Below are 26,440 nucleotides of genomic sequence, written 5' to 3' on the forward strand. Positions count from 1 at the left end.
TGTCTGTTCTGTCAATCACCAACCTCCTTTTATTAGTCTTAGATAGAAGATAAACAACAAGACTGACAGCTTTGTGTCCTTTGGCATTTTTGTGTCACCATCACAGAGTAAGAGGGTATTATGTCATCACTCAAGCCTGTCAGGTTTAGTTTTGTCTGCTGTTTGTCTTAACGATTGTTTTCCTCATTTTTTCCTCTAAGTTGATACACATGCCCAGTATAGATTGTATATTGTTGATGTTACCAGAATCCGTTTTTCAGACTGCAAGATGACTTTGACTTCAACCATGGAAAAGTCACCCTTTTTACCTGTACACCAGAATAGAAATTACATTTGGTTTTCTTCCTCGCTTGGCCAGTTCTGATCTACAGAGAACTCTTATACTAAGCTACTTCTGACTATTATTCGTACCTCATCTGCATTAATATTACAAGTAATTGGAACTTTGAAACACTTAAGAAAAGCTCTGTTAAGTTCATTAAGTACGCCTCTCATGTGAATGGTGTAGGGATTTTGGCACTGTGCACTGATTTTTAGTGCCCAATACCAACTATAGTTATATCATCCATTAGATGATGAAGTGTAGAAGAATATTACCTAGTGTCTGACTTTTTTAAAAAGAGTTCAGTGGATGTGAATGGTGGCTGAAGAATCAAAATTTGATTTTTATTTCATGATTTTTCAAGATGTTACTGTTTAATTTCTTCCTAGTGGAGAAGCAAAAGACTGGCTCTACAAAGAGGCACTGATACCTGTAGAAAATACATGCCTCCAGGCACACTCCTCCATCTCTTAGAGAAATGTCTGGAAAGAGTAAGACAAATTACAATGGGATTCTCAGAAGAAAACAAGCTGAAGCAGAGTATATGTAAGCTAGCCATTAGGAAATACTAACAAGGGGGAGTAAAGGCTAGAAGAGCAACTTCAGGCTGAAGGGGAGACATTTATTGCTCCTTGGTAGCCAGGTCTGGCCTACACAAAAATAAAAGAAAAAAACAAGGATGGAAAAAAAGAAAAAAGAAAAAGAAAGGAAAAACAAAGAAGAGTCTGCTTGATTTAGCCAACAACTAAGTAGTTAGAGCAGTTACCGCTAATGGGAAGGGTAAAGGAAGGACAGGTTTTAATTATTGCAAACTCTGATATGAACCTAGTAAGACCTGTAGGCTTCTGCTTTCTCAGAGAATGTCTTAATCATCTGACTTTCCTGATGGGCTTTTCTCAGTATTTCACTTACTGAAGCTATTCCACTGCAAATATTCACAGAAGAAAGGAGAAAAAAAGATTCACTCAATGAGCTGGTGGATAAGGAAACAAAGGGAGAATATAGTTGATGTCTTTGATTCAGTAAATATGTATTTATATGTTTTTATACAAAGTTTTAAAGGAGATTTTTAATGGCAGATGCCCATGAGTCCACTGGGATGGTCGAGTGAGTTGGAAGTTCTGGAGTGGCCCACTTCTGAACAAGGTACTCTAACCAGAAGGCTTAGAGTTAGCTGGGTAACACTGAATCTGCAAGACTTGGAGAATCTCAGTTTGCCTGCACCGCTCATGCAAGATGCAGTCTAGCAAGTAGTTTTGAGGATGCCTGCTGCATTGGCCTTATGGGCCTTATGGGTAGCATGGCTGGAAGAGTGCCTTGCTTGTGAATCGCCCTGGTGCAAAGGTGCAGTCTTGGTCCCTTATGGTTAAGTGACACAGCAGATCTCACAGTTGCTTGTACACATTGGTAAGCCCTGAGAGACCTCCGCACAGCAACTCAGCGAGGCACCAGTGACTGCAGGCTTGTGAAGAATTTCAGTGGTGCCCAAAGATTTTCCTTAGGCACAAGGATTTGTGGTTTTGATGTTTACTGTAGTAGTAAGTTCAGGCACAGCTGAAGCTGGGTACTATTCCTTAATTAATTGACCGAAAGAGACCAAATAACAGTGCAGAGTGCTGGCAGGCTTCCTACACATTGTTTTAGTGGCTTTTTGACATGTCTCTCTTACCTGCCAAATTTATTCCACTAGAGAACACCTTAAAAGGTGACACTTGATATACATTATCTGATTTGTTCCATAATGGAGGAGATCAGAGTAGAGACTTTGATTTCATTTTCACAGGGAACAATATATCTTTAATTTTAAAATGGTTGATCAGAGACTACATTCATAGAATAATTCAGGATGTCACTTTGGCTACAGCAATTCACACTGCAGAGCAGTGTAATCATCATTCCCATCCTACTTTGCTTGTCACAGGTAGTAATGTTTCATCTAGCCTCACCTGTAACTGTCTGCCTTGGATCTAGATAACACACTGGGACCACATCTTCAGTTAATTCCACAGTTTTGCTCCCCCACCCCCTTTCTCTGAAAATAAGTAGTCTCCAAGGAACTTTATCCCCTAAAGTAAGAGTGAGAGAGACAAGACCTGTTTGCCCCTTTTTGATTCTAATCCACTTAATGCTCCATGTCTGTTAGGAGAATTTAGAAGATTGCTTTGCTTATGAGGATTTCATTTTTTCTTTCTCTTCTGGAGATCACCCTGTTTGCAGACTCTGTTAATGTTTGGTGTAAAGCTCATGATCTGGATTTTACAGTAGGAGCTTCCTAAAGAACTTTACAGTACCTTTGAGCTATTATTAATCTATTAATAGTTATGATTATGGTAGTTATGATTACCTTCCTCCCCCAACTGTAAAGGGAAATCTGTCCATATTCTTAAATTGATAGGATTCTGTTTTTGTGTCAGAACTTGGTTTTTTTTTTTTTTTTTTTTTTTTTTTTTTTNTTGCTTTTTGAGAAGGAATTTTGTTTTGTTTTGTTTTCACCTCTCACTGTGCAGAGATCTTCAGGATTCAGCTTAAGAAAATTAAATCAAATTCAAATAGCTAAACACTAGAGCAAGAACTAGCTCTAAATATTTTCCTACAAAATTATTTTGTTTTTATTTTATTTGTAGTTTTTACTTGAGGGTTATAGGTGTTGTGTGATTTGATTTTTTTTTCCCTCTACTCTCAAAATGAACCTCTTGGAAAGAAAGTAATCCAGTATGATTCTTATCTTTCAAGCACAGAGAGTTCAAAACCATAATCAGTAAGTCAGCGTTTGCAGGTACCTCATGACTGCACCTTTAATAATTGGATTATAGAACTAATTTTTTGCCAACTAGGGATTTTCTTAAATAGATTTATTTGGCTCCAGCTCAATCCAGATAACCCATGTGATTGCTGGTCAGAAGAGGAAATATTTTAAATATCTAGCTAGTAGTAACATGCTTTCTCATTGAAATTAACCCTCAGTACAGTGGTGCTTTGTTGGGTTCTTCAGTAACCCTGAAGATCTACGTTGTCAGAGCTTCCAAAAATATCTCTGTTGCTTATTTCTGACCTTGATGCTGTAATTCTGATTGATGCTGATGTTGTCTGCTTGGAGGGCTTGAGCTTGTGGCATCCTACTAGTAGCAAAAGCAGCTGCAAACAAATCACAGCAACATCGAACTATTTTGGAGCATGTGAGAGCTCATACATACTTAATGAGAACATCTGGCAGCCTCCTTTCCCTCCAGCTCCTCCCTTTCTGTGGTGCTAAATGGAAACATTTTCACTGATTTAATCAAAGATGCTTAAATCCTTTGGTGTACTGGGAAAAGATGTGTTTATGGGAGGATCTACTCAATACAACACTCATCCCATAGAATATCATGTTACTTTCTAATCTCAACAATTTAACAATATCAGATGAGAACTATCTGTATGTACTAATGATCTTTAAGCAATTGTATCGGACACGGTTCATACAAGTATTCTGGGCATCAGTTGCAAGTGTCTAGTAATTATAAGAAAACAATTTAAAAGCTAAAAAGGAGAGAAATGCTTGAGGACTTACTGATTTTTCTTATGCTTAAGTTTTTTATTATGTTTAAGTTGAATTTCTTGTATTTCAATTTGTGCCAATTACCTCTTGTTTCACGGGGAGTGACTGGAGAGTCTGTTTCACAGAGAAGATTTTGGCTCCATCTTCTTTACTCCCTGTCATCAGATTCCCCAGAGCCTTCCCTTCTCCAGGCAGAACAGTTCCAGCTCTCTCAACCGCTCCTTGTAGGAGAAATGCTCAAATCCCTTAATCATTTGTGGCCTTGTGCTGAGCTTGCTTCAGTAGCTCCGTATCTCTCTTGTGCTACCTGAGTGGTAGCCCAGCACTGGACCCAGCACTCCAGGTGCAGCCTCACCAGGGCTGAGTAGAGGGGGAGGATCACCTCCCTTGACCTGCTGGTGACACTGTTCCTAATACAGCCCAGGATGCTGATAAATACAAAGTAATTTAAATTTGCAGTAGATGTAATTGTTATATTTTTGTAGTTCTGTTCCAGAAAAGATAAACTGTACTTCAGAGTTTACATTTGGAATACAATATAAAGAAATGCATTAATTTTATGTACTCTTTCATCTAAAGAATTAATGAGCAGGATTTGTGATGTACATTTCATTTTCAATCAGGTTAGGCCGTTCTAAATCTCTAATTTCTTTCAGTGGCCTCATTCCCATATTGAAATTGTGTATACACAGAGGAATTAAAATCACTTATTGTAGAAAATGAGGTAAATGTCATGAAGAGGGATACCAACAGGTTTCTTGATCAATTTCAGATTGATGGATAGAGAAGGAAGAGAGTAGATGGAGCAAACAGTGGAGTCAAAGAAAAAGTATTCCAAGCATAGATGAAACCCGTGTCTGTACGAAGTCAGGACAGTTGCCAAAGAAAGGGAGAAATAAAGAATTTGGAAAGGATGGGATCACTGTGGCAGGAAAAATATTGACTACTGGAAGAAGACAATATCTTGAGTATACTACAGGCTGCTACTGGGGAAATAAATGAAAGGTAAAATTTAGTTTAGTAGGTTGAAGAATTTCACACCCTGATTAAGGAAGAAGAAGGGACTGAGGAGTGCATGAAACTTGGCCAGCAGAGTTTGCAAACAAACAAACAAACAAACAAACAAACAAAAAAAACAGGGAAAACAGAAGAAAACTCTGCTTTTATTGAAGGTGATAGTGCTAAAATACCATTGTGTGCTAGCAGAAGAGGATTTCATTTCTGGATTTTTTCAATAACAATTGCGCATTCCAGGAACTGAATACAGTAGAAAAGGAGGTTCACATGTATAAGGAACAGGTTTATTTTTCTAAATACTTTTTAAACCTTAGGTCTTTTAAATTTTTGCCTGGGAAGGAGAACAAAGCAGTTGAATGCTAAAGAAAAGAAGTTCAGTCAATCAGTTCTGCAGTCAAGAGAAAGAGAAAGAAGTAGGAATCAAGGACAATGTAGAATTAAAAACTGAGTTTCTAAGTTAAAGACCAAAAGCATTCATTTATCCAGATTGTTACTGCAACACTCTTTATTATATCTGATGCTATAAACATATTATCCTCCAAATGTGCAATTAATGTCCTTTGATGGACACATTGTTGACAAGCCTATGAAACTGTACAGTTACATTCACTGCCCTGAAGGCCACATGCCTCCTTTGCTTGTGCCATGTCACAACCTGCTTGTAAGGCAGAAATTGAAAGTCACTCTTGATCCATTATGTGCAATTCAATAGTACACTGTAAATACAGAAATTGTTCTTCAACAGTTGTTCTTGAATTATTTGAATAATGCATCTGCAGTATTTAAATGATTTACCATCCATTAAAGCAGCCACAAAAAGCAGAAAAGCAGTTAGAGCTGGAACAGCTCCTTGCATTTGTTTGTAAATATTCAATGCTTCCATTCATATCGCAATCATAATACACAAATCTATCTCTCAAAAATAATAAATTGAAGACAGGAGAGGTATTGAGGCTTCTTAGTGAGCCTTGAAACTAAACAAGGTAAGAAAAGTCCAGTAAAAGAGGCAATATTATTGCTTATTTATTAGAAATATGAAGAACAAGTAGCATCCTGTAGCTCTGTAGCTGTAAGTGGTATTGATATATCTACTTTTTGAATTGTCTTCAATCCTTTACCTTCTAGTATGTTGTGAATGGTGGAAACAACTGAAGGAATGTTTTCACAATTCTTAAAAAAAGAAAAAGTCTGTAATAGATTTTTAAATTAGAAAACAAGGATGCGTTCAGCTGTTTTTCATCTAGATATGCTAAGCATGAACAATTTTCTTCTGGTATAGTCACATACATATCTGATCTGTATGTGTCAGTTATTTTTCACTATTGGTAGCATGGTTCCCAACATCTCTCTAGTCTAGTTAGTATCTGCTATTTGTTATATAATGCATTTATTTGTAATAAATCCCTCTTTTCCTTCCTTTCCACCTCCCTCCCTTGCTTTTCTGATTGGGCACATTGCTGAATTTTGTGATATGCAGGTTCTGTACAAAAAAGATCTAGAATGACAAGATTAGAGAACCATTCACATTGGAAAGGGCCTCTGGAGGTCACCTAGTCCAATCTTCTTCTCCAAGTATGTCTACTTAGAGCAGGTTGCTCAGAAGATTAGAGGTGTAGAAAGTTGTACTGTCAGATTTTTCTTTTGAAGTTGGATTAAGATTCTGGTTGGCCACTCTAAAAACCAAAGATCCCCAAATTAGCATTTGAAAGTTCATAGAATCACAGAGTCATTTAGGTGGGAAGGGACCTCCTGAGACCTAGTCCAACCTTCAGATCCTGCTCAGAGCAGAGTCAGCTAGAGCAGGCTGCTCATGGCCATGTCTGGTCAGTTTTTGATTATCCATATTGATGGACAGTCCACAACCTCTTGGTCAACTTCTTGGGCAACTTGTTTCAGTGTTTGACCATACTCATGGTAAAAAAAGGTGTTTTTTGTTTTTTTTAAGTTTAAGTTGAATTTCTTGTATTTCAGTTTGTGCTGATTAGCTCTTACTGTTTCACTGGAAATAGTCTGGCTAAGTCTTCTTTACTCCCTTCCATCAGGTATTTATACATGTGGGTGACATTCCCCCAAGCCTTCTCTTTTCCAGACTAAACAATCTCAACTCTCTCAGCCTCTCCTTTTATGAGAGATGCTCCAGATCTGTAATCATCTATTTCCATCGCCATTATTTCACACTAATGTTTCCTTCACAGTATACCAACCTCTGGAAAACTAAGACAAATCCCTGCAAAAGATGAAGAACCTGTGTACATATGTTTCATAGGGAGTTTGCCTGCTGCTGGGCTTTATGAGAGACATCATAAAACTTCAAAGGGCACTGTCATAAAACTGTATTAAAACCACCAAAGAGCTTTCTGCAAATCCTTGCTGGAATTGTAGTCAGATCTCTCCTGATACTTTGGTCCCTCAGTAGTGAGATCTGTGAATAGTCACTAACAGCACTAGTGTGTTCAATATTGACATAGATGTTAGTATTCGACTCCACATTGATGTTGGAATCATTTAGTAGCTTGATTCCAAATGCAATCATCAATCATTGATTTGTGTGTTTGTTTTTGTTCAAGATTTGTAACATTTTCAAGGCAGTGACCTGTTCTTAATTGGCCTCTGGAGGAAGCTATCTCGCTCCACTGACTGCAGCAGGAGTTTTGGGAGCCTGACTTCTTAATATAGATGTAGGAAGAATGAATATTTGTACTGCATGTCTAGCCAATGCAGCCATCTGCTTTAGGAAGGTCGATGTTAATTTATGTATCTACATGAATGATCAAAGCAAGAAGTCCAGAATGATATTGGGGCACCTTATAGTTGTTCTTACAGTTAGGGAGTATTCACTCTCATTAGGGAGTGAGAAATTCTCTCCGAATTCTAGTGAGTGAATGTATTTGAGCAGGGCTTTACTGTTCTTTAGAAATTTGACATTGTCTTTTCAAGAAGTTTGAAGCAGTACCATAAATATGACTCTTGAATATTGCTTTCTCATATGACTAAAAACTTGTTTTCAGTATGATAGGATTATTAAGTTTGCATATCAGTCAGTGAGCGAGCAAAACTGTAATTTCAGCATTTACAGGGCTGGAGAATTCAGGTATGATTCAATTCTGCAGCCTCCTAAAGACACGAGCTGCTGCAGATACATACAGAAAATAGATATATGGCCAAACTTGAGGAGAAATTGGATTTTCCAGCTGTGCTAAATGTGTAAAATTTGGCAGAGTTGTTCTGTGTTCCCTACCCTTTAGGATTCCTTGCACCCAAAGCTGACTAAAGCCAGTGCATGAGGGTCACCGGCAGTGACTGTAAAAGGGCAGAAAATGTGAGTATACTGTAACTGATGTTCTTTAAAATATGTAGTCTGTCTTGGTAGAGCTCTGTGCTGTTTGGCTAGATAGTTTTCAATACTTAAACAAGCTTAACTCTCCCTTGGTCAGCAGTCATTTAAGCATTGTTGACCTAATGACTAATATCAACATTAGGAGCGTGATGAGAAATTGCCTGATCTGGTCTTCACAGAAAAACAAACTTGGAAATCTGTTTATCTTTGTTTTAGTTTGCAAGAGGATTAGTATTTATCTACCCTTTGTACTTCAATTGCAGTTTGTCATTATCTAATACTTCTCACCTAAAATTAGTTATTTAGCCAGAAATATATTATTTTGTGTTTCCCTATTATCCTGCAAAATTATAGAAAAGAAATTATTTTTATAACTTCTATTAGGATTATCTTAGATAGATGTGGACTGTTACCATAGGTCTCAGTTATATTATTTTCACTTTTGTAGTATTATTTATGTGGTAAGCATTCTATCAATAGACTTTCAGAAACTGCCTCCCTGACTGAAAGCCTGCTCCTGTCTATCTGTATATTTACAATATGTAACACAGTTTGATGTATGTAGTTTTGGAATACTGTATCATTTTTTTTCCTTTTACAGTAATTGCTAGTATAAGTAGAACCCAGAATCTGATTCACCTTTTTGTAGTAGTGCAGCATTTGAACATACAGGTAAATGATTTCCTCTATAATCCTCCAGGCTTCCTTACTGCACTATTACTTTCAAAATATCAGTCTCCAACTTGGTATGTAAGATCATCATCTCTACCCATTACATTTATCTGTTGAATCTCATTTATTTTAATTCTGACCATTGCTAACCTTGCCAGAGCATTCTGCAATTTTAATTTCTCCAGCTGCACGTTTGCAAAGCATGATTTTTAAAGATTTTCAGGGCTACTGTGCTCTGGCTCATGTCCAGTTGCATTAGTATAATAGAAAATCTTGTAATTCCCTGTTGCAGAAGGAACCAGATGAGCAGACCTTGCATGACAATGTTTCATCCTGACTAGCGTGATTTTTATTTTATTTTTGGAGGCACAGTTAAACATTATTGCAATATGATAAAACAATAAACATCTTCATAATTCAAAACCTACGTATTTTGAAAGGGCTTGAAACTTAAGTTTCTGACTTAAAAGCAGGGCAGTCCTCAGACCTCATAAGACAACACATGTTGAACTCATGCACTGAAAGACAGGCAGAACATAAGGATAATGTCTCTTTAATATCAAAAATAGCCGGTATAGAATATAACCACCCTAGGAGGCAAGCTCCTTATCTCTTTTTTTTTTTGCATGTTGTGCCTTGAGTGCCCCTAAAAAGGGGGAAACTGAGGAAAATACAGAAAGAAGGTTTTGAGAGACAGTGTCGCTCGGTGCAGAAAATCTGGCACACAAGAAAGTTTTACTGAGCTTGTTGCATTAATGAATGTTTAAAATATAATCATCCTGGCTCTTTACTGGCAGTTGGCAACAGTTGGCAAAACAATACTTTGCAGATGTTTTCAAGATTTCAAGACCTTAAGCTGTTCTCATTCCATCGAGATCAGAGGAAATTAAGAATTGTTGTTTCACTGAGGAATTACCTTACTGTTTGGATTTCTCTCATAAGCATCTGAGAGTAAAACTGTTCTTTAAATACAGCCTACGCTGGTACATAACAGATGAGGTCGTGCTGACAGGTTCTGGGTCCCCAGTTCTTTGGCCTTTTCAGGGAAGTAAGCAGGCACAGGCAAGACACTTCTGTTAGCAGAACTGTCAACACCTCTTCTAATGAAAGGAGTTTGCTATGCTCCTTGACATATACGTTATCCAACACACAACAAAACCAAAAACTATAAAAAGGAGAAGGCAGCCTGCTGCTGAACATTGTTCTCTAAATAAGGTAATCAAAAACAATTCACAGCAGCATTTCTCAACTGCAAACAATCTAGTCTTTTCTTAGTTAGATTGCAAGCCGGAGCACAAAGAAGAGTCATTGCTGCTTGCTCTGGAAGGTGACCAACGTCTGATTAGAAGTAGGAGAGGTGTATTTCTATTGAACCTGTTGTTCCTTCCTGTTGATTACCAAGTACTTTAGCAGGGTTCAGAGAGAAATAGAAATGCCCTAGAATGACTGTAAAACTAATCTCCCAAGATTGCTATGAGTTGTTGTTCTTCCATTCAGAAACTGTATACTTAGCACCTTCTGAGAAATTCAGTGGTACCCTGAATTTATTCAGTGATTACATGAATGAATTGAAAAATTCAGTGATGTTGAAGTACCGGTAGCATCTGAGCAACACAAAACTTTAAAAGATGCTGCTTGGGGTGTCCTTTTAACTCAGCTTTGTTACTAATCACTTTCTTAATGAGGAAAATCGTCATTTGTCTGCAAATTAGCCAGAACACTGTTCCATAGCCAATCAGCCAAAGACCTGTCCACAGTATTGTGATCTCCAGTTTTTGCTGTTTCCTCTCACTTTACTTAGAAATAATGTCACCTTTAAAAGGACTCTTAACTGCTGCAAACGTTAGACAGTCTGATAGGTTATGTAGGAACTTCCAATGTGTTACATAGTGCTTTTCTCTACGCATTAGCATTAGCTTTGAAAACAGACTCAATTTCAAGTTTCTGTCCCAGTACTGAAATCTGTCAGGACTCTAGGCTAATTAAGAGATCATCACTCTTTCTGACCTTTGGACTCTGTTGGAATCATGATCAGCTAGTAATAAGACCAAAAGTGATAGTTCACAGAAACCAATCGGAGTTAATCTGCGATGTGAGAGGAAAATGGCCTCACCACATGCAGAAAAAGGAATAGAAAACATGTTATTTCTAAATACCCACAGTGCCATCCTTGCCTGGTATCCCTCCTGGTATGGGGATAATCAAATTGCTTGACTACAGATGGAAAGGGGAAAAAAGGGATTTTCCTTCCACATACAAATAATTCAGAAGTTCTAAAATACTAGGAGATCAGATATCATTCAACTACCTACACAATAGGTAAAGAATCACTAGAAAAGTACATATCAGTTGAGAAATGGGCAGATTATTAATACAGCAGCAGTCAAATCAATACATGAATTCTTTAAAGGAATTCAAGAGGAATGTTTTGAAAGAATGAGGGCTGAGAAAGCTGGGCAAGTTATACCACTCACACACTGATCCAACAGTAATAGTTTGAATGTTTATTTCCATCTGCTCATTATCATCATCATCATTATTATTATTATTATTATTATTTGATAGTGATGGTGGTAGTGATCTGTAACTTATCTAACAGATATTGATGCAGAACTACCAGCAAGTTCTGTGGATCATCTCTGTAAGCCTTTTGGTAATAAGAACTTCATTAGGAATGTAGCAAAAGGCTTCCCAAGTATGTCTGGGAACGAAGTATAAATTCCTTGAAATCTATTTCAGATTTGATGATATTACTGCATTTGGAAAATTGGAATATAGAAATAAGAGAGTTTATTTCAGTTTTGTAGTATTTAATTTCTGGGACTTCAGCATGACCTGTACAAGATCAGAAATCTTTCCAGTTCCAACTAATAGTTACATTATTCCCATGATAAAGAGAACAGCTCCAACATAAGGAAGAAATTTTGTTGAGTGAATCCCAGGATTGTAGCAGATGTCAAGTTAGTATTGTCAAAACATCTGCAAATTACTCTGGAGGATTTGGCTTTTTGTTGTTTGTTTTTTCTCCATTATGCAAATATTTGATTCCAACTACTGCTAAGATGTTGTCTCTTTAGAGAAATAAGATTACAGATACTGCTCTGTGGCTACTGTATCTAAAAAGTCCAGGTGTCTTTTCCTCACAGTATGAAATGTGTTTTTTCCAAGATAATACAAATTTCCAGTTTTCTTTTCTATCTTTGATCTAATTCCTATCACAAAGTTTCACTACATACGATCATTATACTATTTGGTGCAAAAAGTAAAATATAGTTTTATATGACTGGAGACAAAGAGACCAGTTTATTGCAATATTTGCTAGTCTTAATAATTTCTAATTAATGAAGCTGAAATGCACTACACTATCTTTTACTCATAATAACCTAAGATATGCAAATTATCATAGTTTCTTGTAAGGAACTTCTGCTGTCTCAGAAAACATTCTGAAAGAATCTTTTTTGTATAAAAAAGAAGGAATGACAGGTAAAATAAATGAAGTGTGTGTGTTTAGGAAGAAGTATTTTATGCATAATTATTTAATATCTTTGCAAATTAGCTGCATCATATGTGTCTGGGAGTTACAAAAAACTAATGTACTAAGGAGGTACTGGAACTTACTATACAATTCTATTTCCCATTGCATCTTACATTTTTTTATAAGTGCTTGCTATCTAAGATTCCAGCAAGGACAAGCTGGCTGTTGGTGGTATTGATTCTAACTATCTTGACATAGAAGTATCTCATGGAAGTTAAATATATCTGTGTCAAATTCTGCTTATTTACCATTTATTTTTCTAATATCACTGTAGCCTGTAAAAACACGGATGTGCAAGCTGTTAAGGTTCTGGAATTCTGGAATGTAGGTAAAAATTGCCCTAAGGAGGTTAAATGGTCTGTTGGCTTCCTGCAAAGTGGGGCATGGGAAAGAGGCGAGCTTCCAGAGGAGGATCCTACAAGAGCTGGCAGAGATAGGAATGAGGCTAGGACATGATACAAGTTAAGACAAGACAGAGCATGTAGACTCTTGAGGGGCAAAACTGTCTTTTTTGTACATGTGTAGGCTACCACAATATCACTACCACAATATCAATAATAAATAATATTCGGAAACTACATGTGGAGTACTAATACAGCTCTTGATAAAGCCTTTTTAAAAGGTGGAGGAATAAATGCTGTCACTTGAGTACAATACAGTAGCTATATTTTATTTTGAGACACACTTGAAACGCAGGTTTGGTGTTTCCTGTTAAATAATAGTCACTGCAGTAACTACTGAACAATGCATGGACATTTCAGTACATCAGAAGCCTATTCCATAGTGTGTACCGAACTCCACATTCATGCTGATTGCCCCTCTAAATGCTCTACTTTCTGCTTTCAGATGTTAATTAAATGAGAGAGAGCATTTTGTATTTTATTTTATGATACTTTATTTATACTGCTACAGTAGAACCTTGAGTAGGCTTTAACCGTATAAAAATGCTCTGTTTTGGACAACTCTCGCTACAAAGAAAAACCTTGCAAAATGCTTTTGAAGCTCATATGCTTTAAATATAAAGTAATAAATGAGGCAAGATTGCTCTTTAAACATGTAGAACTCAGATCTGCTTAGATGAATTGAGTGCAGAAGATTGTCAACAAACTTTCCTTTCCACCAGCTCCTTGAGGAATATGTCCTCTCCATCAAGCTTTTGCTTTCCAACTGATATCTTTCAGTAGCTGGCTGCTGTTCAGGCTCTGCAGGCTTCTTTATTCCAGCAGCCAGGCTTGGCAGCAGGTTATGGTCTGCCACCCGCAAGACCCTGCTCCTGTCAGCCCCTCCGCTTGGAGACTGCCAGCTCGCTAGATGCACTCTTGGCTTCTCCAGTACTGCAGGTTACTCGTTGGCTCTCAGAGGGAGCACTCGCCCTCTTCTGCAGGGATCCTGCTGAACCAGAGTTCAGGAGCCAGGACTAGACAGGCAGCCCTCTGTGATCCAACTAGCAAAAGGTAAAAACTAGCACAGAAAATGGGAGGGGAAAAAACAGTTCTGACATCCGTTACAACTCTCAGTTTTATAGCAGGAATTTATGGTTTTCCAAATATATATATATATATATATATATATATATATATATATATATATATATATATATGTTATATAAATAGTGGTGTTTATTACTTTGGTAGGATAGGAATAAAGCTTGAAAATGAAATCCTACCAAGAGCCTATGCAAGTGCTAGTCATGTCTGCAGAATAACACTAGAGTTTCTTTAATGGGTTGCTCTCAAATCTCTGTAGACAGGAAAGCTAACAGAAGTTTATCTTTGCAATCGAAGGCACAGATTATTAATTGCATTTAGACCTAGTGCTTATAAAATTCTCCTGACAAACAGATTTCCTGCAAAAGAGTATTATGTGGGTGCTATTTGCAGCATGTTTGCGAAGGCTCTATGTTGATATTTCCATTATAAAACTTTTTTTTTTTTTCCCTGTGCTTTCAATAAAAATTCACTCCAGGATGAAACTTGGTATGTCAGATCTTAGCTCTTGATCAGTGGTTGTTTTTACGAATTTTTCAGAAAATTGACTGAGCTGGGGCTTTTTATGTTGTACAAAGGTTAAAAAAAAAGATGTAGGGGGGGAAGAAATAAGGGAAAGCAGCAGCAGGGATGTAGGTGATGCAGTTGGTTCATATTTCACTAGTTGCTTTTTCTTTACTAGTAGGATAGAAATGCTTTGCTCTTGGCATTCTCTGTAGACTGTTTGTGCTCTAGCAGAATATATTAGAGATCTTTTTAGTGCATGACATTCTGCACATTGCCACATCTGTAGGAAAATATTTTAACAGCTACATAAATCTTTATTGGAAGCACTCTTTACCCAATAATCACGAGGCAGTGGCAACTGAAAATTATAAAAAAATACAATATTATGTAAGATGATATACTGCATTGTATTTTACATAACTTCTAGTTCAGTGGAGGCAGAAACCACCACTTTCAGATTATGAGGTGCTTGTGTTTTTTTTTTTTTTTTTTTTTTAATTTCCTATACTGTTCTCCAAATTATATATCTAGGTGTGGTAATCAAACCATTTGGAAGCACTGGGTTATTCTGAAAATAAAAATTTTCTTTGGAGGTCAGTAATAGGAAATAAACCACCAGCCTTATATCTACTCAGTGTATGTCTGACTAGAATTGAAATGCTGAGAAATAAATACTAAGTCTCCATCTAATTACTCAAAGATAGCAACAGCTTCTCTATTGTGAAGACTTTTGCCCAGTAAAGCTGCAAGATATCATCTGTGTTTTCAATCTGGTTTTGGTAGTAGCTTGCTTCGATGTACTGTTTGTTTTCTTTAGCTTACTTTCCCTTGTTCTTATATCAGCATACTGATAGTATGTTGCTTTTCAGTCTATGGCTCTGTTTTGTTCCCTTATTTACTTTAATGTTCCACCTATTGGAACATTAGGTTCCATCACTGATTATTAATCACATGCGAAATGTATTATATAATTGTTTATTTTTGCTATGGTAGGATGCTAGAAGGAATATCAGATGTATTTGGTAGTTGTGCATTACCCACAATCTCAACCATTTTGATATGCCTTGAAGCAGCTTACGGCATGCTAGTATGTAGGTCTGCTTAAGCTGTCACCTCTAAGTTATCAGGCTCTGGAAAAAAATAAGTCAAGCTTTAGCTGACCTGCCTTGAAATAACCAATGATTTAAGCTTGAAGTCATTGTAAAGGAACTTGAATAGTAGTGTTAGACACTCAGTTCAAGTGACATTTTTGCTGAATCTTTGTTGTAGCTGCTAATTTTGGTTCAAATCTTCCTATACTGACAGCACTGAGATAGCCTTGCAATAATGTAGAAACATCTAGATTTAGTAGCGCAAGAACCACTGTAAAGCTTCATCTTTATCACTGGACAGATATAAATGTTAGATGAAACTGAAATTTAAGAGCCTTTGGAGCCTTTTGGAAGAGGTGAGCAAGAACAGCATTAGGAACTGTGCATCTTGGATCGTCTTGCAAATCAAAACATAGATCTCCTAGCAATTGTAATTGACCCATTTTACTTTGACTTCCCAAGGCTTACTGTAAAAAAACATTGCAATGAAGATTTAAATACTTTCAGATGAAAGATTTGAATCTATAGGTATATAGCAGAACTTTCTGAGTTAAGAGGCTTTTATATTGTTCACCTAGGAGAATTACAGTGCCTACTTATTTCTGAGACTAGTATTTCTATGCTACAGAAAGACTTAATACATGTGGATTTCTGAAACAGCTTAATTCCAAAAAATTGAATATTTGGGAATGTTTCAGCTATTTTTAAATGGAAAATGTTGATTAAGCTAAATACAAGTTTCAAAATATTTATGATTTTTATAATACTAGCTAAAGTGACATTTTGAATTTAAGTAAGCTCCCTGCTCTTACTCCCTCAAAGGTTTTATTCAAACAAAAGTTTGTTACAAAGGATTTTCTGATATCAGATGAGATTTTTAATCATAATCAAAACACTAATGCCACTGTACTCCATTACTTCAAATACCATTTAGGTCACTATTCTGAAACGTGCTAAAATCTGGAAAGTTATTCCACAAAGACAGCAAAACAGTATGCCTAAAGATAACTGTATCCATATCTCTGTATTTGAGAGCGTGCATAGAGCCTATTCTGTAGCTTACCAAGGTTTGCTGACGTGTTCTTCTGTACCTTACGGCAAACAAATTTTTGTTTTGCAGCTCTGAGGGACAACAGAATTGAGCTGGTTCGAGCGTCATGGCATGAGCTGAGTATCAGCGTCAGTGATGTGTCTCTGTCGGATGAAGGGCAGTACACCTGCTCTTTATTTACTATGCCTGTCAAAACTTCCAAGGCTTTTCTTACCGTTCTTGGTGAGTATAAATGACTGAGCATACCAATGTTAAAGAAGCAAGTGTTTAGACTTCTCAAGCTTTGGCAAATTATGATACGAATGAACTTTTCTAAAGCTTAGCAGAAGATGCATGTAAATACCCAATCTTGTTTCCCTGTCGTTTATTATTTCCCAAGTGCTGTGCTGAAGAGCAGCACGCCTCTGACTGTTCGTGCTGTGGCAGGATAACAAACTGCAGAGCACACAAAGGCTACAGTACGAGTGCTCCTTAAAACGGACAGAGCCGCTACTTCCCAAGTGCCAGAAGGGGCAAGAAAGTGCATACGTTCATCTCCTGACTGTGTGCCGTATAGGGCAAAGGGGAGAAAATTAGAAAGCATGAAATCCGAAAAGGCTTTAGAGCTTTATAGCTTTTCCTTAGCTGAGCATTTTCTTGGCTAATTCTGCTTTCTTTGTCTATCTATAAAGTGCATATTTTCACTGGGTTTGCTGCTGCTTTTATGCTTTATCCTCTAAATGCTCTGCTGTTTTCCCCAAAGGTTATAGATACACATAGAAAGCAATAGATTTGTAGAGATGCCCAGGAAATAAAGTTTCTGCTCAAAGCTTTATATGATTCTATGAACATCAGCAGTCCAATCAGCTGAAATTGCTATAGTTCATTGGAACGCACCTGTGTACCTAACAGGTTATAGGATTTTAGAGATAGATTTTTATTTGTGTCTCCTTTTTTGTCCCTGAACTTGACTCTTTCTTTCATTTTCCTTTGTTATAGACAGGTAGACAGTTGAATTAATAGGACTAATGTAAGATATTCTCTGTGCCAGTAATATTAACCTTAATCCAGACAGGGAATTGGTTTTGTGCATAAGATATGAAATATGTCTCTCTGTCCCTGTGAGACTGTTTTACAAAAATCTTCGCAAGTTTGCCGTTAAGGACAAAATATATCCACTCAAAGCAGAATATTCTGGAATAACAACTGACTAAGATTATATTTTTTGTTTGTTTGTTTCTGTAGAGATTCATCTCATGATCTAAACAATAGATGAGTAGACTCAACCCTTTAAATGGCAGAATCACATAGAAAGGTGTTAAAATGACAGAAAAAAAAAAACATTAGCCAATTTTTGTTAATGAAGTAACTTGATCCTTTTCAGTCCATTTAGTTTTACCTTTGTTTTTGCTTTTTAAATGAACTTTTCCCAACATGGATGATTTTCCTTCCAAGAAAGCAAACTACAAGGTTTAAGAAGCCTCTGTCTTTCATTTTGTATTTTTAATTTTCTATTTCAGTGTAACACTTTAAAGTCTTGGAACACTCTCTACCTGAGAATGGGATGTTTTCCTTTGAAACATATTATATCTTTCTAATCACATAAACTATTTATGCACTAATGATCTTTTCTTTGGCTCCTGTGATACAGATTAGAAGATTTGAGTGTCAAGGTATTGTAGTAGATGCTATTTTATATCCTGAAAGAGAGGAGTAGATTTATTACAGAAATGTACTCTGTGATAGGTACTGCTGCTCAGGTTTTATGTACATAATTTGTCATTTTGGAAAAGAGATGTAAACAAACCAAATTGTGAAATACAGGGCACAGGATCAATTACTTTGACTGATTCCTTTATCTAGCTACAAATATGAATGCATCAAGGCATTTCAGATGCAAGTTCTGACCTTAATGACATTCTCAGAGCTTTTAAAATTACAGTCATCAGAATCATCTTAAAATAAGTTATTCTTATGTTCTCCAAAGTCAAATGGTTTTATACATACAGTGATATTCCCAATTCTATTCAGAATTTCTTACTTAAAATCTTTCATGGTTCACTGAAAAACAAGCCTTTCCAAATGTAATATTGTGCATATGGTATTTTGTGATCCTAAGACCTCTTCCAAAACGCACTATAAAAGCTAAGGAATTCTCTGGTGTCAATGGATGATGTGATAGTTGCTGGTTATTTCATTACGTGTTTTCTGAAAAGAAACTCCTGTATTTCTTTTCATCTTCCCTTTTCTCCCAGATTTTTGTGTTAGAATCTTCACAATTCATGCTTGATCATTGCTTCTGAACTTAGATTAGTTAATTGCTTTGTTATCAGCTTTGTTTTATTTTCATAATTGTACTTATAATATACTTTGTCATCCTGCTTACTGTACAGACCAGTTTAAATGTAGTAATAGTAAGATTGGACCTGAATGTAGAATATACAGAATATAAGAAAGAAGATAAAGTCTTAAAGTACAAAATAATTTTTTTTGCTTAAGAAAATTAGATCGTATCTGTTCTCTTAAATTCTTTAGAATCTGTGACAGTCCAGGTTGACAATTACATTTATAATAGGAAACAGGATTCAGTGATACTGAATTTTGATAAAAGATAGGAAACTAATTATTCTATTTCCAGAATTTGGAGTATATGAAGAAATTATTGTATCAGTTTGGCAATATCGGAGACATTTTACTTGTTTGCTTGTTAGGTGTTCCTGAGAAACCACAAATTACTGGATTTACTTCACCAGTTATGGAGGGAGAGAGGATGCAGCTAACATGCAAGACCTCTGGTAGTAAACCAGCAGCTGATATCAGATGGTTCAAGAACGACAAAGAAGTTAAAGGTATTTAAAAGGACTTCCACATAATACGGTCCAATTGTCAAAACTATGCCTTATTTAGAATTACATTTTTCATATATTTTTGTAAAAACTGTGGTTAATAGATAAATGTTACTGAGTCAAAGACAGTACATACCTAAGGAATTCATTGTAAATTGCTGTAGTGGCCATATAACTATCATTTTTTTAAATTCAAGCTTATAAAACATATTTTGAATTGCTCTGAACTTTTTCCAGTGTATTAAATTCAACTGTGATACCTCATAGAGAAACATTTTATGGAATTGCTATTGTCACAGTCATACCACTCACCCAAGATATTTTCCTTTTTTTTTCCTTTTTGCCCACGCGCTATGACATGTGTCTTATTTGATCAAGTGCCAATTTTATGTTACGCTCCTCTAAGTAGAGTGACTGGGTGAGGTAGAACCATCTGGAAGACACGGGAGATTGCACTTCCCATAGGGGAGCTACTGAACCTGCTCAGGTGAGGAAGAATCGGGTTGTAGCAACAGAGGAAGTCTCAGCTGGGAACAGGCAGCCTGCAGCTGAGGGAAGGATGCTGAGGATCTGCTGGGAGCTGAAAGCAAGGACTTTGCTTTGCAGATGCAGTGAATTAGGCAACAGTTGCATATAAAAGCTTGGTATTTCTTTTCTGTTCTCTTTTTCACTGTGCATGTTCTGGATTTAAAACTAACTTTTCTAGTCCACATTCTCATAAAGCGTAGGATAGTTGAAAATCCTTTTGGGGGAGTGAATAAGGATAGCTTTCCTGTAAGGGAAGGCTTAATCACATCTACTACAACCAACTGAGGTGCCTGTTAGAGCATATATGAATAAAACAAGTAAGGTATTTGTGTTTGTTCATGTCACCTCTATTCATTCTGCTACATGAGCATACCAGTAAATTACTGGAAATCCAACTTTTCTATGTAATTATTTAGAAAACAATTTTAAAAAATATCTACTTTGTCTCTTAATTCAGAAAAGTGTTACTGGAGACGTGCAGGTATTTTAGGCTCAAATCATCTGAAATGTGTTTGAACTTTTGTAACAAGGATAGGAGATAGGGAAACAGAGCCATTCTTTCCAGCCATTGGGAAGTCTGAGGAAATCACTGAAAGAAAAGTTGCACCTTGTCAAACATAATTAAAAAGAAGAATTTAACAGCACAGCTAACACATATGGTACAGCATTCCAGAGATCCTGTCATACAGAATAGATGACAGGATGAATTTGTTAAAGAAATGCAAAGATTGAAAATAACTGTAAGTACTGTTATTACTTTAAGAGAACCCCTGATGTAGCATGCATAGCAACAAGGAACACATCTCAAAAGATCTTTTCTTTTTAAGAAAAAAAAAAGATTTTATCTTACATTCTAGTGTAATAACTCTACCTTTTCTTTCAGCTGACATGTAATTGAAGCTAAGTAGGCAATTTGGTGATCTGGGTCTTTAACTAACATGCTGTTCTCAACATTTCCTAAAGAGATGTTTTAAAAGAAAGTGTGTGTGTGTGGGGGGGGAGACAAAAAAGATGTGTGAACGAGAGCAGTGAAAGAGTAAAATAGAAATGAGGGGAGAGCACTGAACACATTCATTTCAGGTTAGTTTTCTAGGTCTTCTGAAGAGCACATTGCCATTTTCACAAAGGTTAGAAATAAAATAACCTAACCAGTTTGCAGTGGCATCAGCAGAAGTTACATTAGCTTGTGAACTGGAAAAGGTGAAATGATAAATCTGAGAAAATAGATATGAAATTATATGCTAATGCAGCTGACATTAAAGGTTAGGAGTTCGTCTGTCTAGCACCAGTAAATCCAATTGTGTTACAGTATATTATACATGGTGCAAAAGAATATAAATGATCTATTGAGTTCAGAGTTGCACCAAAGGGGAAAAAAGCCATTCTAAAATTATAGCTCCATTGCTATTAAACAAAAAAAGAATCCTTATCTGGAAAAAAAGAATACTATTTGATAGAGGAAGTGTTAATAAGAGACTCTAAATGTGAAGTACTGAATACTGTACCTTTTACTCTAATGTTCTGTCTCTTATATAGGCACCATATTAACAAATTTATCTGCAGTTGAACACTCTGGTCAACTGCTCTAGTTTGGTGACATTTCTTAAAGGAAATTATGAAGAGTACAAATATGGGAGAAGCTAAATACATAATTTTTATACAAAAAAGTCCGGTCTTGCCGTAAAGATTGTTACATGCTACTTCAATATTATATAATTTTTTTTTTAGGTTTCAGAAATATTTTTAAATGGATCTTATTTTTTTTCTTACTAGCAAAATTGGGCCTCAGAAATAACTAAGGTAGTATCAGTTGATTTTGTAATAAAAGATTAAGGTATTTTAAGTGAATTTATGCATTTTTAGTGTATGCAGAGCATTCAGAGAGGCATTGAACATTTTCTCTGCATAAACACCTAAAAGGAGAATGAAACATCTTAGAGAACAAAGCCATTTCGTGGCAGAACTTGATTTAAAAGGTAATCTAAAATCATATTTGCCTTATAAAAGCAGGAAAAGTAACTTTTAAAAAGATTAATGTTTCTATATATATATGTTGTGCATATGAACTGTTACAGGTATGCACTGAGTGGCTGACAATGCAAAATAAATGATAGATGTTTAGTTTCTATTTTTTTTTCCTTGTCATAACTAACTTAACTCAAACTAGTATCATTCAGCCCCCCAATTTTTGAATCTACATTTTTCTGACAAAATCATGGAGTACTATAAGTTGGAAGGGGCCCATAAAGATCATCTGGTCCAACCTCTGTTCAAGGTTAGATCAGGTTGCTAAAGACTTTGTCCAGTTCAGTTTTGAAAAACGGTAGTTGAAAGCTCTTATTGTGAAGTGTTTTCATTATGTGTACATATCTCATGCATGGTTGAAATTGACCTTGGTGTAACTTTTATCCGTTGCCTCTCATCTTTTGCCAAGAAGAGTCTGGCTTTTTCTTCTCTATGGCCATGTACTTGCAGACAGTAGTTTGATCCCTTTCTAATCTTCTCTTGCTCAGATTGAACAAGCCCAGCTGTCTTTAGGCTGTCCTTGTATGTTGTGTGCTCCAGACACTGACCACCTTGGTGGCCCTCTGCTGAACCTACTCCATTTTTCCAGTGTCTTTCTTTTGTACTGGAGAACCCAGAACTGGGCATGGAGCACTCTAGGTGCAGCCACATAAGTGGTGAATAGAGCAGAATAACCCCTTCCCTTGGCTTGCTGGCTATGCTGTTATTAATGCAGGCCAGTCATTTTTTAGCTTTCAGCCGCATAAAGACACACCGTTGACTTATGTTCTACCTGTCCTCAGGACACCTCTACTGCAAAGCTCCTTTCTATCTAGACAATCCCCTATTTGTCTGATTGCAGTGAGTTCCAGAGAAAATTCCTCTGTAATGGGTATTTTTTCTTTTCTTTCTTTTGTTTTTTTTTTTTGTTTTGTTTTTTTTTGTTTGTTTGTTTGTTTGTTTTTGTGTTTTTAAGGTTAATTATTTAAGAGAGAGAGGAGTAGCAGGGGAATAAATGAAAAAAAAAGAGGGCTGAAATAGACATATTTACAAATTCTGTAAAAACTCTAAGTTAGTATTCTGAATGCTAGCATTTGGTAATACGCACACTACCTCATCTTTACTGCTACTCATAACCAGATGGGCTTACATTAAGTTAGCATATATTACAATCACATCTTCGTTTTGCTATGAAGACACATCCAAGAAAACACAGCTGTCAGAGTGGTCAACCTAAATATTTCTGTTGATGAGGATTTTGAGAGTTTATAGAATAATATCACTATGGTTTTTTACGGAGGTAGTTAAGGAGTTAGCTCTCCCAAAAAACAAGTCTAGAGGAAAGCTTTAAATTATCTATTTAGGAAATCAAATAATTGATTTTGTTTTTCTAAAGGATTAACTGTCACTGAGATTAAATTTGTTGATATTTTCAGGAGCTGTCTGTCTTTCACTTGAAGTTAGTAAGCACTGGGGTGGGTGCTATACTTATGACTGGAAGGCTGTCTGTATAGGTGGTTATTATTAAACATGAGATCCTAACTTCTGGGAAGAAATCTCCTGTATTTGCTTTAAATATTAGCAAAAGATGTTTTCTCTTTGATTGTAACAACTTTGCTTTAGTCCTGGTTAAAATTTATCTCACCTTTTGATCCCTAAATCTTAATAGTCCCCTTGGCAGAAATTGAAATCTCCTTAAAGCTTAGTAATCAACAAGCTGAAAATTGGTTATGTACAGGAAATTATTATTTCTTAGGGAAGAATTGAAATTGTATAACTATGTGGCCTCTTCATCTATCTGGAGACAACGAAAAAGACTATCTTTCTGATTTCAGAGATGCTTTTAATTTAAAAGGAAGTAGCTTAAACCATTTAAAATTTGCTTTCTAAAGTTGATATTTCATACAAATTTTATTTAGGTCATCTCCTCTAATGGGATTTAGTGTAATTTGTAAAACTGAAATCTCTCACATTTTCTTTTCCTTTTATTAGGACACACAGGATATATGCGATCTCAGTGGAATTTAATATGTATGTTCATATATCTATATATAAATCTTTTAAAGCTATCATTGTAACTAATCAATATATCCAGCTTACTGTTTTGCTGAAATAAACAAAAATCAGTGGTTAATATGAAAATATAAAAGTAGTTGGGAACCAAGTAAAACAATTCTGAAATAAATGTTAGGAGATCTAATATTAGAATTAATACATAATAACTTCTTAAAATAAATGTCGTGTCTTTTGGCTCTTCAGTTCTGACGTCACTTATGTTCCCTACAGTGGGATTTTCTGAATTTGAACCTTACCTTGAGCAGAGTTGAGTACTTTTTGAGCATACAGTCTCTGAACCTGTAGACACCCTGCACTATAGCACCTGGGATAAAACCTAACTGGATTTACACAAAAACAGTAGGCCAGTTTAGCATAGTATGAAAGATACCTTTTGAATAATTTTACTTCCATTGTGGTTGGGATTTTTCTGTAGATTACATTAACTATTATGACATGATGACTATTTCCAGTTGTTTGTCACCACTGATAAGCTGTACTTTGGGTTAGTTTCATTCACAAGTTAACATAATTCTAGCCAAAGAAGAATAAGCAATAAGTTAAATAAGCACAGGGTTAATGTGATTACATGCAGCTTTGGTTCACCTGGCTTCAGTGATGTTCATATATTGCCTTACTATGAAAGATTATAAGCATGGGCTTAGAAAATTTAACATTTAGTGACACTGTGAATATTTAAGGGGAGTGAGGGTGGGAGGAGACCACATGTTTCTAATGAAATACAGAGGAAGTTATGTTAAACTGAGACCTGAACGTATGAGAGAGAATCATGAAAGGAATTTCCCTCTGATTGCAATATTATTTAGCCAATTTTGAAATTTTCTGTATATATCTCCCACTCTGACAGCAGGAGCAAGTTGTGGAATAACTGTAGTATAATATCTGTTGTTTTAAAGAGATCAATATAGAGATAAGAAAGACTTTTTTCAAACAAGTTTGGTAGATAATGTAGCTCTGGTGCTGGATTATTTTTCCTAAAAATATTGGAAATTTGTTTGTTTATTTTTCTTTCAGATGTTAAATATTTAAAAGAAGAAGATGCAAATCGTAAAACATTCACAGTCAGCAGCACACTGGATTTCCTAGCAGATCGCAGTGACGATGGTGCAGTTGTAAGTTGCAGAGTAGACCATGAGTCCCTAAACTCTACACCTCAGATAGCAATGCAGGTTCTAGAAATACACTGTAAGTAATGCACGTTATGTATGCTTGTTTTTGTAGTTTTGTTTTGCCTCTGAGAAAAATTCTGTTGTGGGAAAATTGTTAAGAAGAAACAAAACCCTCTGGTACAGTGAGTGTAGGTAACCTCCTCCTTTAAGCATTTCTGTATTGTTTTTACAGAAGTAACTCTAAAATAGTTAATGAGAACTTTACCCGTGAAAAGACTAGTGGACTGAGTTCCTGGTTAGCTTTGGGAAATGATAGGAAGCACATTTGTGCTTTTTGTTCTTTTTTATAGCAATCTCAAAGAGATCTTTAAAATCAAGCTCATAGTAGTTTTTAACAATTTTGTTAAAAATTTCCTAGAAACCTAGAACAAAGTTATGAAGAAGTGAAGTTTGAAGCAGACTGCATTACTAACTTTGCGTCCTGCTAATGAAACTCTGTGTAATGCTCTAAAAACAGGAGTCTGTATGAAAAAGGCTTTTAGAATTTGTTTTCAGGACTTGTGTACAGGATGGTACTCTGGATAAACTTCAGTTGTTTTCTGCCTCTGTATAATGACTTACTCTTTCAAATAGAATTTTTTGGTAACTTGAGATTTCCAGAATTCTTATAAAATAGACAAGAAGTAAAATCATTCCACAGTAAGTTTGTTCACATCATGTTTTTACCTGTATTCCTAAGTATTCAGTTTCTGTTAGTTCTCTAATTACTACATTTCTACAGTACGTTGTTTCACAGTTGGACAAGCCTACCAGTGTATCTGTGTGCCCTACTCCAAAGGCACGCTGTCCTTTGAGTCACTTCTTCACTTACAAAGTCTGAGGCACTCAGGAGAACACCTTTTCAACATCTGATGACATTTTCATATTCACTTGCATTATAACCACCTTTCTTCACTGTACAAAAGTACAAATTTGGACTTTGGCAAAACACCTATGCTTGATTGCCAGCTGGGGAAAACAAGCATCTGCAAAATATCATCAGAACAAGTGAAGGAAAGAGACCTTTCGTAGATCTGTTTGTAATAATCTGTTTTTATGCTAGTGATGCCATTACTGCATTGGAGCAGGGTCCATAAAACAGACAAGCTTCCAGTAACTGCCGCTAGTTCCCAAGATAGCATGTCAAGGATTGATGGCATGTAAAACTTGCTTCTAAACATAGGACTTTTCTATAAGCAGCTAAGACTTGTAGTATATGTAAAATGCAGTGATGACAACAGCACTGCGTGCATAGAAGCAGATAGGCATTGCTAGAAGTCATCTGCAAAAGTCTGAAAATGA

The 26,440-nt window shown here is 36.1% G+C and overlaps 1 protein-coding gene across 2 annotated transcripts in view; it reads left to right on the forward strand.

The window, feature by feature from the left end:
• The window catches only part of CADM2 (cell adhesion molecule 2), a 666,801-nt gene that overhangs the window by 521,416 nt on the left and 118,945 nt on the right, over positions 1–26,440 (forward strand). For both annotated transcript variants that reach the window (XM_085323011.1, XM_085323012.1), the window contains exons 3-5: positions 16,627–16,779; positions 19,248–19,385; positions 25,005–25,175. In XM_085323011.1, coding sequence (XP_085179137.1) covers positions 16,627–16,779; positions 19,248–19,385; positions 25,005–25,175 — 462 coding nt within the window. The remainder of the gene's footprint in view (positions 1–16,626; positions 16,780–19,247; positions 19,386–25,004; positions 25,176–26,440) is intronic.

The sequence above is a fragment of the Rhea americana genome, unplaced genomic scaffold (assembly GCF_003343005.1).
Source record: "Rhea americana isolate MKP2758 unplaced genomic scaffold, rheAme1 scaffold_81, whole genome shotgun sequence".
NCBI classification, from domain to species: Eukaryota; Metazoa; Chordata; class Aves; order Rheiformes; family Rheidae; genus Rhea; species Rhea americana.